The sequence below is a fragment of the Neofelis nebulosa genome, chromosome 17 (assembly GCF_028018385.1).
Source record: "Neofelis nebulosa isolate mNeoNeb1 chromosome 17, mNeoNeb1.pri, whole genome shotgun sequence".
Lineage (NCBI taxonomy): Eukaryota > Metazoa > Chordata > Mammalia > Carnivora > Felidae > Neofelis > Neofelis nebulosa.
In genome coordinates this window covers 13,649,009-13,665,179 of record NC_080798.1, presented here as the reverse complement: position 1 = coordinate 13,665,179, position 16,171 = coordinate 13,649,009, and the positions used below count along the sequence as shown (strand labels likewise).

At 57.7% G+C, this 16,171-nt stretch overlaps 2 protein-coding genes across 3 annotated transcripts in view; one reads left to right on the top strand and one right to left on the bottom strand.

Annotated features, from left to right (window-relative positions):
* The first annotated feature begins 459 nt into the window (after positions 1-459).
* Positions 460-2,719, top strand: CNFN (cornifelin). Of its 2 annotated transcripts, XM_058707629.1 has the most exons (5): positions 525-588; positions 1,265-1,311; positions 1,764-1,874; positions 2,285-2,421; positions 2,523-2,719. In XM_058707629.1, the coding sequence occupies exons 2-5, from the start codon at positions 1,275-1,277 to the stop codon at positions 2,610-2,612; spliced, it is 375 nt and encodes a 124-aa protein (XP_058563612.1). In that variant the 5' UTR covers positions 525-588; positions 1,265-1,274; the 3' UTR covers positions 2,613-2,719. The 2 variants fall into 2 exon arrangements, with proteins under 2 accessions (XP_058563613.1, XP_058563612.1); XM_058707630.1 differs by lacking the exon at positions 1,265-1,311 and having other exon boundaries at positions 460-588.
* A 3,303-nt stretch (positions 2,720-6,022) lies between these two features.
* MEGF8 (multiple EGF like domains 8) overlaps positions 6,023-16,171 on the bottom strand; it is a 40,997-nt gene continuing 30,848 nt past the window's right edge. Inside the window, exons 35-41 of the mRNA XM_058709119.1 lie at positions 12,220-12,427; positions 11,896-12,055; positions 11,390-11,582; positions 10,759-10,929; positions 10,531-10,661; positions 9,885-10,017; positions 6,023-8,926 (exon numbers count right to left, since the gene is read on the bottom strand). Of these exons, the coding sequence (XP_058565102.1) occupies positions 7,658-8,926; positions 9,885-10,017; positions 10,531-10,661; positions 10,759-10,929; positions 11,390-11,582; positions 11,896-12,055; positions 12,220-12,427 (2,265 nt within the window). The 3' untranslated portion in view covers positions 6,023-7,657. The remainder of the gene's footprint in view (positions 8,927-9,884; positions 10,018-10,530; positions 10,662-10,758; positions 10,930-11,389; positions 11,583-11,895; positions 12,056-12,219; positions 12,428-16,171) is intronic.

Here is a 16,171-nt window from a genome sequence, read left to right as displayed (position 1 = left end):
GCCCCTCCACCCCTCCACCTCTGTGCCTCCCTCTGAATCTGACTCCCCTTTGCCTGTTTCTCCACAGATCTATGTCCTTCTTTGTCTCCGCATCTCTCTCTCCATCGCTCTGTCTTTATCTCTCATCATCTCTCTGAGTCTCCTTCTCTCTCCCATCTAGGCCTCCCCTTCTGTCTCTGTGTCCCCCATTCCCTCCCTGTCTCTCTGTCCTCCCTGCCTGTGGGTCTCTGTACTGTGGCCCCTTGCACCTCCCCTCTGCCTTCTCTCCCTACCCCCCCCATCTGTCTCTCCCTCTCTGCCCTCTCCCCTTCCAGCACCCCTGGCCCCCTTCCTGATTTTCTAGGTCCCACAAGAGCTTGAGGGGGAAGTGGGGGGATTGGGGATGGAGAGGGAGGGAGGGGAAGTTCCGGGGGCGGGGGGGGGGGAAGAGGGTCAGCCAGACCGGCTTGTCTCCCTGGGCACCTCTGTCAGAGCCCCGCCCAGGGCCACGTGACCCGCCCCAATATAAGCAGCTACCAACCTGAGACTGAGAACTCAGTGTCCAGGTCACCCACACCTGTCTGCCTCATCGCCATCGCTGTCCTGCAGGTATGAGCATCTGCCCACAGCCCTCTGCTCTGTTCTCTCTCTCCACTCCACTGACATCTCTGTCTCTTTGCATATCTCTGACCATCTCTGTGGACATTGCTGTCTTTCTCCATGCCCTCGGTGTCCACCTTCTCAGTGTGAGTGGTGCCGGGTTGAATTTGGAAGCCCTGGGGCCCAGCACCCTTTCTACTCACCCCTTTGGTCTGGGCCATCAGATGTGGGGTTTTTCTCTTCACCTCTGTGAGCCTCAGTGTTCCATCTGTGAAATGGGCTTGCAGAGAAGTCAAAGCGCTAAGCAGGTGTGAGTGTTATTGGCGGCATCTCGATGGGCACCTGGCTCTGATCTCTTTCCCCCCTCGTCTCTGACTCTGCCTGTCTGTTTCTTGGCCTCTCTCTCCAGCTCTGCCTCTGGTATAAGGAAGGTCCTCTGGGGTCTGTCGGGCAGCTGTACAGAGACGGGCGAGTTTCTCGCCCCTCCCCATACATCCCTACTCCATGTTTCTCCTAGCTGGCAGGCTGACTTGGCCTCTTTCTCCCCAGCTCCCTTCCCCCTGAGAACCCAGCCCCCAGTGCCCCTACTCCGTGCCTGCCCCTTCCCCAGTATCCAGCCTCCCTTGGACAGATTCGGCCACTGTCACCGCCGCTACCTCTGCCGCCCCCAACGCCACCTTCCCAGGGCCGGCAAGATGCAGTTTGAGATGCACGACAACGTGAAAGGCAAAGGTGGGATCACTGGATGAACCAGCAACCCTTCCAGTCCCGGAACCCGGCAGCTTCCCTCCCCTGGGCACCCTGGCTTCGAAGACAGACGGCGCCTGATCGCACCCCAGAGGCCCCTGGAAATGCAGGAACCCAGCACCCCAGGCCCAGACGTGGAGGAGGCAACACCACTTCTCAGCCCCACCCAGATGTGGCACCCACCCTTCCCCAGACGTGCATGAGTCCCCCACCCACAGCTCAACCAGATGTGCAGGAGGCAGTGGCAACGGGGACAAACTGGGGTGTCAGTGCCCAGATGTAGCAGAGAGGACGGGGGATGTGCAGTGGTGTCCCCTCCGCGGGCGGCCTGGTGGCCCCGCCCACACTGCCCGGCAGAGGAAGGGGCTCCGGGGGCAGGGATGTGGGGAGAGGCTGGCAGCCTCCCGCTCACTCCGGCCCGCTACCTTCCTTCGCAGCCATGTCCTACCCAGTGACCAGCCAGCCCCAGTGTGCCAGCAGCTGCTACCAGACCCAGCTCAGTGACTGGCACACCGGACTCACAGACTGCTGCAACGACATGCCTGTCTGTGAGTGCCTGCAGCTCCCTCCAGGAGAGGGGGAAGGTCACCTCCAACCCCTTCCCAGGCCCTACTAACCCCACTCCGGCTCCCTTCCTTGGACCCCGAATTCCCACACTCTAAACCTCACCCCTAACTCCCACCTCCGACACTCCCCAGGATCCTAACCTCACACCTTCCAGCTTCCCCTCGGACCCTCAACCCCTCGCACCCTCAACGTTCCTTGTTGCGGCCCCAGCTCCCTCTCCAAACCCTATCTCCCAACCTCTAAACCACCCCCCGCTGCGTCCCCGGATCCCCTCTGGGACCCTCGATTTGGCGGATTTGGCGCCGCGGACCATCAGTCTCGCCTCTCCCCGAGGCGGAGGGGGCCGGGGCGCCCGGCGGGTCCCGCTCTGACCGCCCCGCGCCCGCCCCAGGTCTGTGCGGCACTTTCGCCCCTCTGTGCCTCGCCTGCCGCATCTCGGACGACTTCGGGGAGTGCTGCTGCGCGCCCTACCTGCCCGGAGGCCTGCACTCCCTGCGCACCGGCATGCGGGAGCGCTACCACATCCAGGTGCGCACGGGGGGGGGGGGGGGGGGCGCGGAGCAGGGGCCTGGGGGACGGGCCTCCTGGGACCCTGGCGGGGCCCCTAACCTCTCTCTCCCACCCTCTAGGGCTCTGTCGGGCACGACTGGGCGGCCCTCACCTTTTGTTTGCCCTGCGCCCTCTGTCAGATGGCGCGGGAATTGAAGATCCGGGAGTAAGGAAGCCCCCCCATCCCTCCTCCTTTTCCACCTGTCGCGCTGGGCCTCCTCTGCCCCTCCGCCCTATCCCGCTACCAGAAATACACCCACAATAAAAACCTGAAAACATTATTTGTGTCCCAGGGAAGGAATCTGGGTGGAGGAGGTTTGGTGAGGGGTGTGGGGACACAGGGAAGATGCCTAGGTGTGGAAGGAGGAGTTCCAGAGTCAGATCCTTGCCCCCCACCCCACCTGCTGCATGTGACCTTGGCAAGTCTTACCCCTCTAAACGAGTGGGTCATTAACAAAGTGAAACCACCAACCCCTTCAGCTGCCCAACTGAAGTTGTGTGCGGATCCTTCAAATAAGCAAAACCAGAAAAAGCTGCCTTGGTAGAGGTTACACACCCAAAGGAAAAAATTGGGAGACCCACCCCCCTTCAAGTCAATACGTATGGATTCTTGGCCTATATACAATTCTAACATAACAGATATGGGAGTTCCGGGGTGGGGGAAGAGCGGGGGCGGGGGGGGGGTTGTCTCCAAAGTACAGAACTGCCCAGTTTCGGGCTCTCTGGAGCTGAATAATCCTTAAAGATCATCTAGTTCTCTTTACACGAAAGCAACTAGCAGATTAGAAAATCTGGTCTCAAAATTGGGTAGACCTAGGATCCGATCTTGACTCTTGCCACGTTATTAGTGTTAGTGTCGTGCCGGGTTACTAGCCGTGTTGTCTTAGTGAATTAATAAACTTCTCTGAGCCTGTTTCCTCCTCTAAGGACAATCCCTAGTATGTCATGTGGCTACTGTGAGAGCAAGTGATGGAACAGATGGAAAGACCAGAGTGAGCTTAATAAACTTGTTAATAGTATCATTATGTATAATAATATTATACTATCCTGGTATTAATATATCACTTATATTCTTTGCTGTTACTCTTTCTCTTTCCATTCATGTATCCAACCACCAAGTGACATCTTTGCTTGGAATATCTAATGGGCATCCACAAGTTAAAACCTAACTCCGGATTCCCTGCCCCCGACCTCCTCCTCCCAGTCTCCTCCTCTCAGGAAACAGCAAACCCCAGCCTTCCAGGGGCTCAGCTCTGGCTCCGTCTGCGAACACCTGAGTTAGGTCACATGCCTCCTGTGTTCAGAACCTTCTCACGGCTCCTCCTGCACAGAGCTAAAGCCAGAGTCCTCACCGTGGCCCAAGGACCTGCACAATCTGCCTCCGGCTTTTCCTTGATCTTGTCTCCTCCTTATTCCCACCCGCTCCTACCCACGTGAGTCTCTTGGTTGGTTCTCTAAAATGCTAGTCGTGCTCCCACCTCAGGACCTTTGCACTAGCTGTTGCCTCAACTTGGAATTCTCTTCCCTCAGATGTCCCTATGGCTCATTCCTTCCCGTCTGCTCACATGTCATCTTAGGAGCAAGGCCTTCCCTTCTACCTTATATTACATAGCAAGGACCAACCCCTCTTCTCCTTCACCGCCTTGTTTTTCTGGTCATATTTCAATATACCACATCATTTGCATATTTATTTTCTGGCTCCCTGCTGGTTTGTCAGTTCCATGAGGGCAGGGACCCTGTTCACTGCTGTGTCCCTAGCACCTAGAACTGCATGGAGCCCCTTGTGGGTGGAGATAGTGAATGATCACAGGTGGGAGACACTGATGCAGAAAAGGGACATGATTTTAGAGGTAACGGTGGGGGGCAATGGAGAGTCAGACAGGCTTGCATCAGAATCTGGGCTCCCCTGTTAATCTGCCCTGAGTTCTCAGGCAAGGGACTTAGTTTCCAAATCTGCAAAATGGGGGAATAAACCTGTCCCTCCCAGCATCAGTATCAGGAAGACTAAAGGACTCAGGTTAAGCACCCAGCACACTACCTGGAGTGTTGTTGGCCCTTGGTGAAATTTCTCCCCTTTTTCTGAAGTCACTAGGGCATTGATGGCCATACACAGACTAGAATCCAGACCTCCCACGCCCAGTCTTTCACACTCCTTGAGCCTCTTGCATTCAGGTACATGGATACCAGGGCGAGGTGCCAGCTAAGGAGCTAACGTGGAGGGAGGAGGAACACGTGCCTCATGCTATGGGGCATTTGTATAGGGGCATCTGCAAGGTATGGACAAGAGTTGGAGAGGCTGGCTCTGTGTAGCAGAGCAAGGGGCCAGTCACAGTGCAAACGCTCTGCTCAGGAAGGCACAGTCACAGGGTGGTGGTGGGGAAGAGACCTTACCAAAGATCTGATCATAATGCAGACGAGTCTTAGCTCCTTCCTGGTCATGCAGGGTGAACGCTCTCCTGGCCTTGGACTCCCTTAGGCAGCATGTCCTGCTTCTGGTTAGCATCCCGGGTGGGAAATTGTGCCTTATCCCCAGCAGAAACCCGCCATTTTGAACACCTGCCTCTAGTGCCTGCTCTGTGCTGGGAGGGCTCTCAGCTAGGTGGGCTAAGAACCCGCATGATCTCCCTTGTGCTTTCTCCCTTGTCTCCTCCTCCTCCCCACCCCCCTTATTCCTGGGGGTTCCCTTCTCAGGAGGCTAGAGGGTCTGGTGGTCAGGCATGTGGATTTGAGAGTCACATGGCCTGGGTTCAAATTCATTCAATAGCTCAATGACATCTATGAACTTCTGTTTTCTCCCCTGCAAACGGGGATCACACGGCTACCTACCGCATAGGCTTGCTGGGCTGTAACATGGCAAGCAAACTGTCTAGCGCCGGTACTCAGTAAATACAAGTTCACAGTCACGTCTCGGAGGTTAGGCACTACCAATGGCTCACAAAGGCAAAACTCATGTGTGGGCAGAGTAATCCTTGAAAATCCCTTAAACTGCCCATAAATCCGAAAATACTAGGATTTTCATGGACCACAGTGAAGACCCGACCCCACCCACCTCCCCCGGCCCCACTCCCCCTAAGTCCACCTCACTATCGTGTCTTGGGCTCACATCAGATGAAGCCTCAGGCGTGTGCCCACGGGCGGGCTGAAGAGGAAAACACGTTGTTTACCACTCTCGGCCAGACTCCCACGCTGCTGCTCGCTGCTCAAACTCATCACGTTAGGGCATTTTGGTCTCCGTGCTGCCTCACTCTTATGTCAGAGGCCAGAATAAAACCCAAGCCTGGGACCAAGGCAATGTTTTCCCTCCGGAGACGAACTGGGGTCTTCCTGCGACAGGGATCCGAGGAAGGGCCAACGGTCTCGGTGCCCTCAGCTCCTCTAGGTCTGTCCCTTCTGGGGAACGAGGGCTTCTATAGTGGTCCCATCTCACCCCTGCTCAGGAGGGGCAGGGAGGAGCCAGGCCCAAGCTATACAGCTCGGAGGGCGGCCAAGGTAAGGGCACTGACTCGATTTATCCACATTTGGATGCTGTTCAGAGAAGCAGGACACCCCATCTCCTGCAGGCAGACGGTGCTCAGACACCCGCCTTCCCTACACTCTTTATTTGCTGCTTCAACCACTCCTCCCTTTCAGACGGCCCCTGACAGCACACATGGCCTCTTAGACTAAGGCCCCCAGCAGAGGAGAGGAGACGGGGCCCAGCTCCTTAAGGCCCCAAAGTACAGCTGGGGGATGGAGTCTTGCAAAAGGAGTCCCAAGTTCAAGATGGCTAGGATGGGGGTGCGAAGTCCTCAAGGGGGAGAGGAGCTCAGAAGTCCAAGGTGGTGGCTGAGTGGGGGAGCGGCCCCTAGAGGGAACCCACAAGTCTTCAAGGCAGCACTGTCTGGGAAGAGACATGCGCAGAGGACTCCATTTCCATCTCCAACGCCCAGCGCCCTGGGGCAGCATCTGAGGCTTTGTCTCCTTGGATTCCTGCTGAGCCGGGTGACCCTGGTCCTAGCATCAATTACACCATCTGAGCTTTGGCTTTGTCTGTCCAGCCTACAGGTGACAGCCGGCCCCTGGACTGCCTCACTGTCCCACCTCTGATCGTCTGCGTCCCTCAACAACACAGCCAATCCCCTGCGCTCACTTCCTTCCGCTAAAGTACAGCAGTCTGTTTCCCTGGCTGGACCTGACTGGAGAGATGCCTAGAGAGAGCATCTTAAGAGTCTCAGACTGGACTCCTGGTTTTCCCCACAAGACCCAGGCTGCCCATGATGATAAACCACCCCAGTATCCGCCCACAGTTCAGGCCACAAAGTTGGAGTCATCCTGGACTCCCCCCTCCCTGATCCCAACATCCACGCCATCGTTACCTCCTCCCACACACATCCTGCACCTGTCCCTGACCCCCGCCCCCACCACTGCCCTCATCGTAATCATCGTCTCTTGTCCCTGGTCGCCTCTCTTGCCCCCTCCGAACCATCCTCCACACCACAGCTGAGTGACCTCTCGAATACGTACCTCGGATCCTTATGAAACTGTCCCTTGGCTTTCCCCGAGAATAAAATTCAAAACCCTATCTGGGACCCACACAGCCCTGGGTGATCCCATTGCTGTCTCCCAACTCATCTCTTCACACGCGGTCTGGGTCATGCTGGCCCTTTCTGATCCTCCCAATGAAGCAAGCGGGTCCCCACCTCAGGGCCTTGTCCTTATAGCTCGCTCTGCCTGAGACCCACTTTCTGAAGCTTTCCCCACGGCCAGTTCCTTCTCAGGCTTTAGGCCTGGCTTCTCGGAATGCCCAACAGACTCTACCTCGAAGTCCCTCACAGCCACATCCTGTTGATCCCTCATGGCACTTCTCCCTCCCGGAAATGACCTTCCTCGCGCGCGCGCGCGTGTGTGTGTGTGTGTGTGTGCGCGTGTGTGCACAGGCACTGGTGCACACTGATTGTCTCCCTCCACTGGAACCTAAGTCCCACGAGATCAGGGAACTCGTCTGTCTCAGTTCCTGCTTTGCCCGGTGACTTCAACAGTGCCTGGCAGATAGTAAGTATTCAATAAATAATTGTTGAATGCAGAAAGTCAAATGCCCTGTCTGGGGAGCCCCGGGGAAAGGGAGCCAGAGGTCTCTGAGGACACAGTGTCCAGGGGCCGCCAAGTGGAGGAGCCCTGAATCCAGGGTGGCGTTATCAGGGTACTCAGTCGCTGTGGCTGAGGACCACACCGTGGGTCAGAGGGACATGCTGGTGAGATTGTCCTGGCTCAACAGTCCCTTCCGGCCTGCGCCAGCCCCGTGCCCACTGCCCCCAGCACCCCCACCACCCCCACAGTATTCGTGCAGCCTGTGCCGCAGCGTGACGAGGGCCGACCCTAGGCAGGCGCCGTTGGGTGCTTGGGGTCCTCCGGGCAGCTGGAGCAGCAGAGTGGCCACACCGGCCATGCCATCTTCAGTGGGTTCAAGGGTGATGGGCCCGGCTCGCAGGCCGGCAGTGGTGGCCGGGACGGCGGGCGGGCAGCAGCCTCCTCCCACAGGTCCCCAGGGCCCCCCGGCCCCCGTCAGCAGCAGGGGTGCCAAGAAGGGTTCCGAACGGCGGAAGGTGGGTGGTGGGAGCCCAGCCGGCTTCCAGGCAGGGGCCGGGGCGGCAGGGTCAGGCGGGAAGCAGACGGTGACCTTGGCAAAGGGGCGGCTGGCCATCTTGGTCATCTCTTGCAGATGTCGGCGCTGTTCCTGCCGCTGGTCCAGGGCCTGCTTGGCCTTCCAGAGGAGCACGCAGAGTGAGAGGAAGAGAAAGAAGCAGGAGAAGAAGACGGAGAAGAAGACAAATAGGTCGATGTGGGCCTGGTCCTGCCGGAAGAAGAGCAGGCCCTGCGAGTCAGCTGAACCATTGGCGCCGGGCCCGCTCGGGTCCCCCACGCCCAGCAGGAGTAGGTAAAAGCGGCTGGACTTGAGGGCATGGTGCTCGTGCGGGTAGGTGATGACCAGCCGGTCCCGCACACCACGAACCACGAGCACGGCCGACGGCTCTGTCACAGTCACGTAGGTGATCAGGCCCCGTGGCCACACCTCCCGCACCCTGGGCTCCGCCGGGGCACCTGGCCCGCTCCCGGCCCCGGGTCCTCCTGGATCCCCGGCCCCCCGGGGTCCGCCGTCGGCAGGGGGTGGGGGAGGCGGTGGGGGTGGAGGTGGCTGGATATGCACGGTGTGGACGCCCGTGTCAGGGGCCACACGGACCACGAAGGTGTCGTAGGAGGTGGAGACATAGAGGTCCACAGCACCGAAGGTCACATCCAGCGTCAGGCGGATGTCCACGTTGGTAAACTTGGGCTGCACGCCAAAGAGGACAGTGCGGCCGGGGCCCAGAGCCCGGCGCTTGGGTTCGTGGAAGCAGTTGGTCTGGGACGTGGGGTCCAGGCAGCACTCCTGCTCCACGGAAATGAGGCGGTAACACTGCTGGCCACCCAGCGGGCTCCCGTGGAAGGACTCCCGGCACTTGGCGCACTGCGGGCAAGCGGTGGGGGGGGGGGGGGGGTGGCAGTCAGGGCTGGCTCAGTGCCTGGCCACCCTCCACGCAGTACTGATGTTCAGTACCAACTGGTGAGCAGTCACTGCTCCAGGCTCTCTCAGTCCCCAGCAGCTTCCTTGTGACTGCTCCCCCTGCCCCCACACCTCCCTGACACAGTGTGGAGGCCACCAGGACCCTACACTCTACTACTGCTGTCCCTGGTGTCACCCCATGACCACAGCACCCTGATGTGGAGGCCTCTGGAACTCTGAGGCACAGCGATGAAGAGCTCTGCTGAACCTGGCTCTACCTCCTCACTGCCTGTGTGGCCTCAGACTAATGACTTGACCTCGCTGAATTTGAGATCCTTTCTCCTTACACAGGCAGTAAACAGAGCTCGCTCATGGGACTGCCGAAGCCACAGGCACAGCACGGGGTTGGGCCAGCCTCACCTGCCAGCCTTGCTGTTTCCGTAGGACGTTAGGTACGTCCTACCTCAGGGCCTTTGCACTGGGTGATCTATTACCTGGCTGACTCTCTACTCACCCACAATCCCCATATCTGCCTGTCCTGACTTCCATCAGGTCTTTTCTCAAGTGCCACCTTCTCAGGAAGGCTTTCCTTGGTCATCGTATCTACTATTCCCACTCCAAACACTGGCCCTCCTTTCTCCTTACTGCTCATTGCTAACATACTGTGCATCCGACTTCTTCATTTGTTTGTTGCTGGACTCCTTAACGGGAAAGTAAATTTCCTGAGGACAGAACCTTTTGCCCGTTTTGTTCCCCGCTGCGTCCTAATGCCTCACACACTGCCTGGCACACTCATTCCAACTGCCAGGTGCTCAGTAAATATGTGCTGAATGAGTGAGTGGACCTCTGAGGGTGTGGGGCCCTTGGACCTCTGAGGGCGCGGGGCCCTTGGCTTATCTGCAACTCGCTTCTCCAGCCGCACCTGGTACTTGTAGCAGTCTCGGCGGTCACTGGGCGAGCTACCCTGGCACGTGCCCGTCTCTGTATTGTTCTGACACGGGCAGCCTGTCCCGTCCTGCTCGTTACATGTATCTGCATGGCCATTGCACTGGCATCTGAGGAAGGGGGAGAAGACAGGGGTCAGGGGGCTCCCCTGACCTACCGGGATCCAGGCTGGATGCTGCCTATGTGAGCTCCGATGTGAGCAACAGGCCAGAAGAGGAGACTGGGGCTCACAAATGGTCAAGCCATTTGCCCAAGGCCACAGAGCCAGTAAGTGGCAAGGCCAGGATTTGGAGCCAGGTTGGAATGACTCCAGAGTCTGCTGAACATTCAGAAGGAAGGGCTGGAATGGGAGGCTGTCCTGAGGCCTCACCCTCGGCAGCTCTCTCTCTGCCTGCCAGTCTCCACGGGGTGGTGCTCTGCGGCCTGCGTCTCAACACTGGCCTCTGAGGCTGGGGGTCTCCCACCTGAGTCTGGCTCATCGCCCCCAACTCTGCCTCAGCCTGGGGCCTCCCTGAGGATATTGTCCGCTTCTGATTGAGGGCGGAGAACTGGGGAGGGGAGTCTGGCTCCCAGATCTATTCCTAGTGAGCAGGGCAAGGGTCCCAGGCCCCCCTTCTTCTCACTTGGTACACTTCCCATCCAGGAGGAAGTAGCCGTGCAGGCAGCTCTCGCATTTGTCCCCATAACTGTTATTCTGGCAGTTCACACACACAGCCTCGTCTTCACTAGGCCCCTCTGTCACCCAGTTTTCAATCTGACCAAAGAAAGACAGAGTGATCACAAAAAGGCCTGGACTATTCCCCCTCCTCCCCGAGACCTGGCCCAGAAGCCCTGGACTCCGGCCTTTTTACCTCCTCTGGATCCAGCGAGTACTTCTCTGGTTCCTTCCTGGCCATTTCGAGCTCCTTCCTGGAGACGCAGACGTGGCTATTGCCACGACAGAAGGCGTGGCAGGGCCGGCAGGTCCCGCCCCCCACAGCCGAGCCCACGAACAGAGGGAGGCACTGCTCGCAGTGGCTGCCCTGGAAACCAGCGACAGGGTGGTCAGAGTTGGTGATCAGTTGGGGGTGGGGGGACACTCTGAGAGCACCATGAGGGTGCAGCAGGGGCTCAGGCACTCGGTTTGGGCAATCCCAGCCTTTCTGCGACTTATCCCCCTGCCTTCACTTGCACACCTCCCGTGACGGGGTGGAGGGTGGCTGAGTTCGTGCCCCTCCAGCCCGCAGTGGGGAGCTCAGAAAGCCTTTCTCTACACCATCCTAAGTCCTCCTGCACGTGACCAGCTGGGGTAGCCCCTCTCTGATACAAATTCAGACAGCGTCCCCAGAATCTCCTCACACCTCCCTGGGTTAGGGCTAGGCCTCCTCCTCCCTGGGCCCGGCTTATCAGGGCTTGGGAGGAGGCTCAAGATGCCTGAGCGAGAGCTGAAGGCAGAGAAGGCCCTGTCCCTGGGGGCAGGGCCTGAGACCCCGGAAGGCCCACCTTGGTGTGGTTGCGACACAGCAGGCAATGGTCACGGGCACCCACACCCGCGCATTCGCTGTGGCGGTTGCAGCGACACTCTGTGGAGCAGTTGCGGCCAACAAAGCCGAAGTGGCAGCGGCAGTGGTCGGGCTCCACACACGAGCCATTCACGCAGCCCTGGGCGCATACCGGGCGGCACAGCCCAGTCACGCTGCAGGGGTGGAGGGCAGAGGGTCAGGGTGGAGCAGGAGGCTTCGTGGCTCCCGCCGGCCCAACACCCACTACACTGCCCTCAACCGGTTGCTCACGCCTGGTCTGTTCCATGGTCCTCGTCCGGGGTCCAGCCTGCCACCCTCTTCCCAGGGTGCCCCATTTAACTCACCAACCCCTCCCCTCCACGACTGAGCCCCTACCTTCACCGCATCCCGGATGAGTCCCACCAACTCACGCCCACTCTGGTTCTTGCCTCACCCTCTGCTGCTCCCACCCCACAGGTGCCTGGGCCACCGCCCTCGCCCCCTCACTTGTCCATGGTGTAGCCCGCCTTGCAGCTGCACTCGTAACCGTGTGGCCGGTCGTGGCAGTTCTGTGTCTCATTGCAGTCATGATGTCCGTTTGCACACTCGTCTTCAGGGGGACAGGACAGGAAGGCCCAGGAGGCCCCAGGTCGCCCGCATGTCAGCCCTGGCCCAGGGATACAGAGCTTCACCTGGGTGCCACCCAGGCCCTCGCTCCACCTGTCCCTGATCCCCACCTCTGAGACAGCCTCCAGCGCCCCCCCACTTTCTCTGTGCCAGACCCTCAGCCAAGGGTCAGTCCCCCTCACCCCACGTCCTAACCCATCTCACCGTCACGGGGACCGCTGAGTCCACCCTCCAGGCAGCGGCCACCCCCATCTTGGCCCCCCCAGGCACACCAGCCACAATGGGGGCGCCGCAGGCACAGGGCGCACTGGGTCGCCTGAGCACAGCCCAGGGAGCAGCTCTCGGGTCCCCGGAGCAGCCGCCCACAGCCTCCGGCCATACATCGCAGGGGCAGGTAGGAGGGGCTCAGACACTGTATGGGGGAGGGGAAATGAGAAATGAGGTGGGGGGTGAGAAAGAGCACCAAACACATCATGGGTATTCTCCCCAACTACACCCCTTCCTCAGAGCTCTCGCCCCTCTCTGGCCACAGTCGATGGACCAAAGCGGACCCAGCTGAGGTCATCACATTGTTCCCGTCAAGCATTTGCAACTAGGAGTCCACACGGGAAGTCAGGCTAGGGGCAACCTTGAAACTAGGAGATTCTGGAGACTGGGGCTGGCAGGGACATTTGAATGAGCAAATCACAGCAAATGAAGAGACCAGAGGGGCAGGAAAACAGAGCAGATGCAGAAGGAAGAACTGATGAGGACCACACACCCAAAGCCAGGGTGGGCAGCTTTCCAGGCTCCGTCTCCAATACGGCCTTGGCTGCATTTTCCACCCTGGGCTCCAAGAGGTACCACTGTGTTAGTGTGATTGGCCGCGGCAGTCTACCCACCCAGCTTAGTGGACACGGCTGTTTCTTACAAAGGAAGGCAACAATCCCAAGTGGAGATAGAAACTAGTGACGGGAGGCAGGGAGTTACAAGCCACGGTCACTTAGAAAAATGTGGACCCAGCTGCTGGGCAAGAGGGTCCTCCCACCCTAGGCTGGGAAGCTGAGTCTGCGGTCAGGGGCTGCACAGGAGTTCATACGCCATCACTTATCACATCCTGGGACCCAGACGAGGCACCCAGCAGGGGTCAGACTCTTGGTGTGTGAGAGTATTTTATCCACTGCTTGGGCCTTAAGTATAAGACAGCAGAGATTAGTCTGGGCTGTCTGACAGCAATTAGCAACCATATAATCCTGAAATAGACACCCTGGTTGCTGTGGCCGGAGCTCTGAGGGTTACCGCCAGCAGTGAGCTGAGCCTTGCCGAACTGCCAGAGCTAGGCTTCCAGATCTAAATGTAGTGCACCCCTTGGCAGATGGTGGGGCAATCTGGGGGGTGGGAGGGGGAGACCAAGTCTCAAGTCTGCCCAGCGTTCTTTGCAGTAACCTCCCTAATGGCCATATGCAATGCTGCCCAATACCATAAACTGCGTATCCTGCACTCCTGGAAGAGACGTAGGAATGTAAGTTCCGAGAGCAGGATTCTAGCTCATGTTGACACAGGCCCACAACCTAGCAAAGTGCCTGGCACGAGGAAGGGGCTCGATAAAGAATGTGATGAAGAGAAGCCAGGGAAGAGAGCCCTCTTGCCTGTCCCAGGCTCTGAAGCCAAAGTCATTCAAGGGAACGATGCCCGATGGTTCACAGACAGCTGCCCTTGAGCCAAATCGTAACGGGTCTGGTCTGCACATCTCTTACGGGTCTGGTCTGTACATCTGTGATGTCTGGTCTGCGCAGTGGTGGTTTTTAAAAGCCTAAGCCAACACTTTAGAGCTAGGAGATTTCACAGAAATCCGAAGATCTGGCGGAAGTGCTCTTGCATCTACGGGCGACGCCCGGAGTCTGTGCTGGAGTCTCCCGCCCCACAGCCTCCTCCCGCCTCCAACCCAGCCCCTCCTCACTCCCTGAGCAGCATAGAAGGGCCAGGGGAGCAGCAAGTGCCTGGCAACAGGCTCTCTGGCATTGCCTTCCGGTCCCTGGGGTTCCCACAAAGACAAATGATGAGACTCTCAACAATACTAGGGAAAAGCTTGTATCACCAGAAAGCCCCCAGGCTTGGGGATGAGGCCTCCGTGTGTTAGAGACGCACACTGCAGGGTCACATGGAGGACACCCACCCTACTGTGGTGACCCTGTGGGTGTGTCCCAGATAGGGGAGGCTGGGAATCCTCCCAGTGGGCAGAACTTGAAGCGTTACAGAGTTTTTACCAAGCGGCAAGCATGGCCCTGTGTTCTAAAATACACTCTCCCATTTAATTTATACAACCTGCCTATGGGATGCTGTGATGTAACACAAGAATATATCCTCCCCGTGTCTCGGTTCTTCCTGAATGCTGGAATGTCTTTTGTTATTCATAAGAAGCTGATTTCACACCTGAGTTTATGCTAAAAATGGAGGGAGTCACCAGAAGGACCAGAGGTGGGAGGGGCGCTTGCAAGCCGCTCCCCCCCCCCCCCCCCAGCCCCAGTGAGATGGGGGTGGAGTTGGAGTCTATAAAAACTCAAGAGAGAGGAGATTCGGAAAGCTTCCCTGTTGCAAGCATTGTGTGCCCGGAGAGGGCACGGAAGCTTTGCAATGGCCACCCCATACCTTGCCGTATTTGTCTCTTCCACTTGGCTCTGAGTTGTAGCCTTAAAAACATTTTTTTAAGTTTATTTACCTATTTTTTTGAGAGAGAGAGAGATCGAGAGCGAGCGGGGGAAGGGCAGAGAGAGAGGGGGAGACAGAGAATCCCAAGCAAGCTCCTTACTGTCAGCCAAGAGCCAGACATGGGGCTCAAGCCCACAAACTGTGAGATCATGACCTGAGCCGAAACGAAGAATCAGATGCTTAACTGACTGAGCCACCCAGGCGCCCCTGAGTTGTAGCCTTTAAAGTAAACTGGTATTCATAAGTAATTGTTTCTTCTGTGAGCCATTCTAGCAAATTTTTGAGCCTGCAGAGGGGGTGGAAAAACCCCTGATTTATAGCTGGCTGGTCAGAAGTATGGGTGGTCTGAGGTCGGCAGGCTTGTGGGACTGAGTTCTTTAACTTTGTAGGATCTGACTCCAACTCTAGGTAGACGGTGTCAGGAGTGAACTGAGGTGTTAGACACCCAGCTGGTGTCTGGAGAATTGGAGAAGGGGCTGCTGGTGTTAGAATACACCCCAGTGGGTCTGTGGTCAGCAGTTCTATTTTACTGAAGATTCATGTAGACTCATGGGTTGTGAGATGGTGAGTGGTCACACGTGGGTTGGCTGTTCCACAATAAAGGTGAATAAGAAGTGGCCATCACTGGGAACAAGAGACCCAGAACTCTGGCCCAATGACACTGCTTCTGGATGTGACCGCCAGAGGTGAATCTTTCTTGTCTTCCCCCTGGGGTGGGGTTGGGGCTTGAAGGACTTGTGTCTGCCATTGTGATGACCAAAGAGGCATCTCTGGAGTGGACTCCATGAGAGAGCCATGAGTCGTTCAAGGGGCAGACTGTCACCGGCAAGTAAATGCCTGCCCAGACCACGCCCACAAAGAATCACCTCCCCAGCCCACAGCCAAAATGAGGGGTAGGTCTGAACTGCCGTGTTGGAATCATGTGCTCCTACCCCTCCCTGGCCACGTCTCACTGGACCAAGGCTGGACATCTCACTCATGAGCTGAGTCGAAATCTCCCCTTGAGAATGTGAGCTAACCGATAAGCACAGAGATAACTGTCATCTCGAGAATTAGAAAGTCACATAGACTAAAGGCCAAGGGCTGCCATTTGAGGCCGTGTGTGTTGATGATCTAGCCAAGAGAAACCAGGGGATAGAGGCACCCAGAGAAGAGCGGAGACCCTGCGGCCCGAGAAGGATGGAACAGCACTTTCTACCCCAATTCATTATAATAAAACCAGCTCTAGGGTGTTTCTGCTTCTTACAACCAGAAGTTCCAAAAGCAGAGAGCGAGAGATGGAGGAAGGAAGTGCAGAAGTTTAGGAGGGAGAGGACAGATGGAATCAGAAGTCACAGGAAGGTCAGGGAGGAGCATGAACCCAGCTGGGTAGTCCGGAAGGTCGGGTGGCAGTGCCTAAGCAGACACGACAGGGAGGTTCGCAAGGCCAGGAGGGAAGAAAGAGGTGCTGGTAGGAGAGAAGAGAAAG

Coding starts and splice junctions, on each gene's coding strand:
- CNFN (XM_058707629.1), top strand. CDS start 1,275: ATGCAGTTTGAGATGCACGACAACGTGAAAGGCAAAG. Junction 1,312..1,763: donor CGACAACGTGAAAGGCAAAG/GTGGGATCACTG, acceptor CTTCCTTCGCAG/CCATGTCCTACCCAGTGACC. Junction 2,422..2,522: donor GGGAGCGCTACCACATCCAG/GTGCGCACGGGG, acceptor CCCACCCTCTAG/GGCTCTGTCGGGCACGACTG.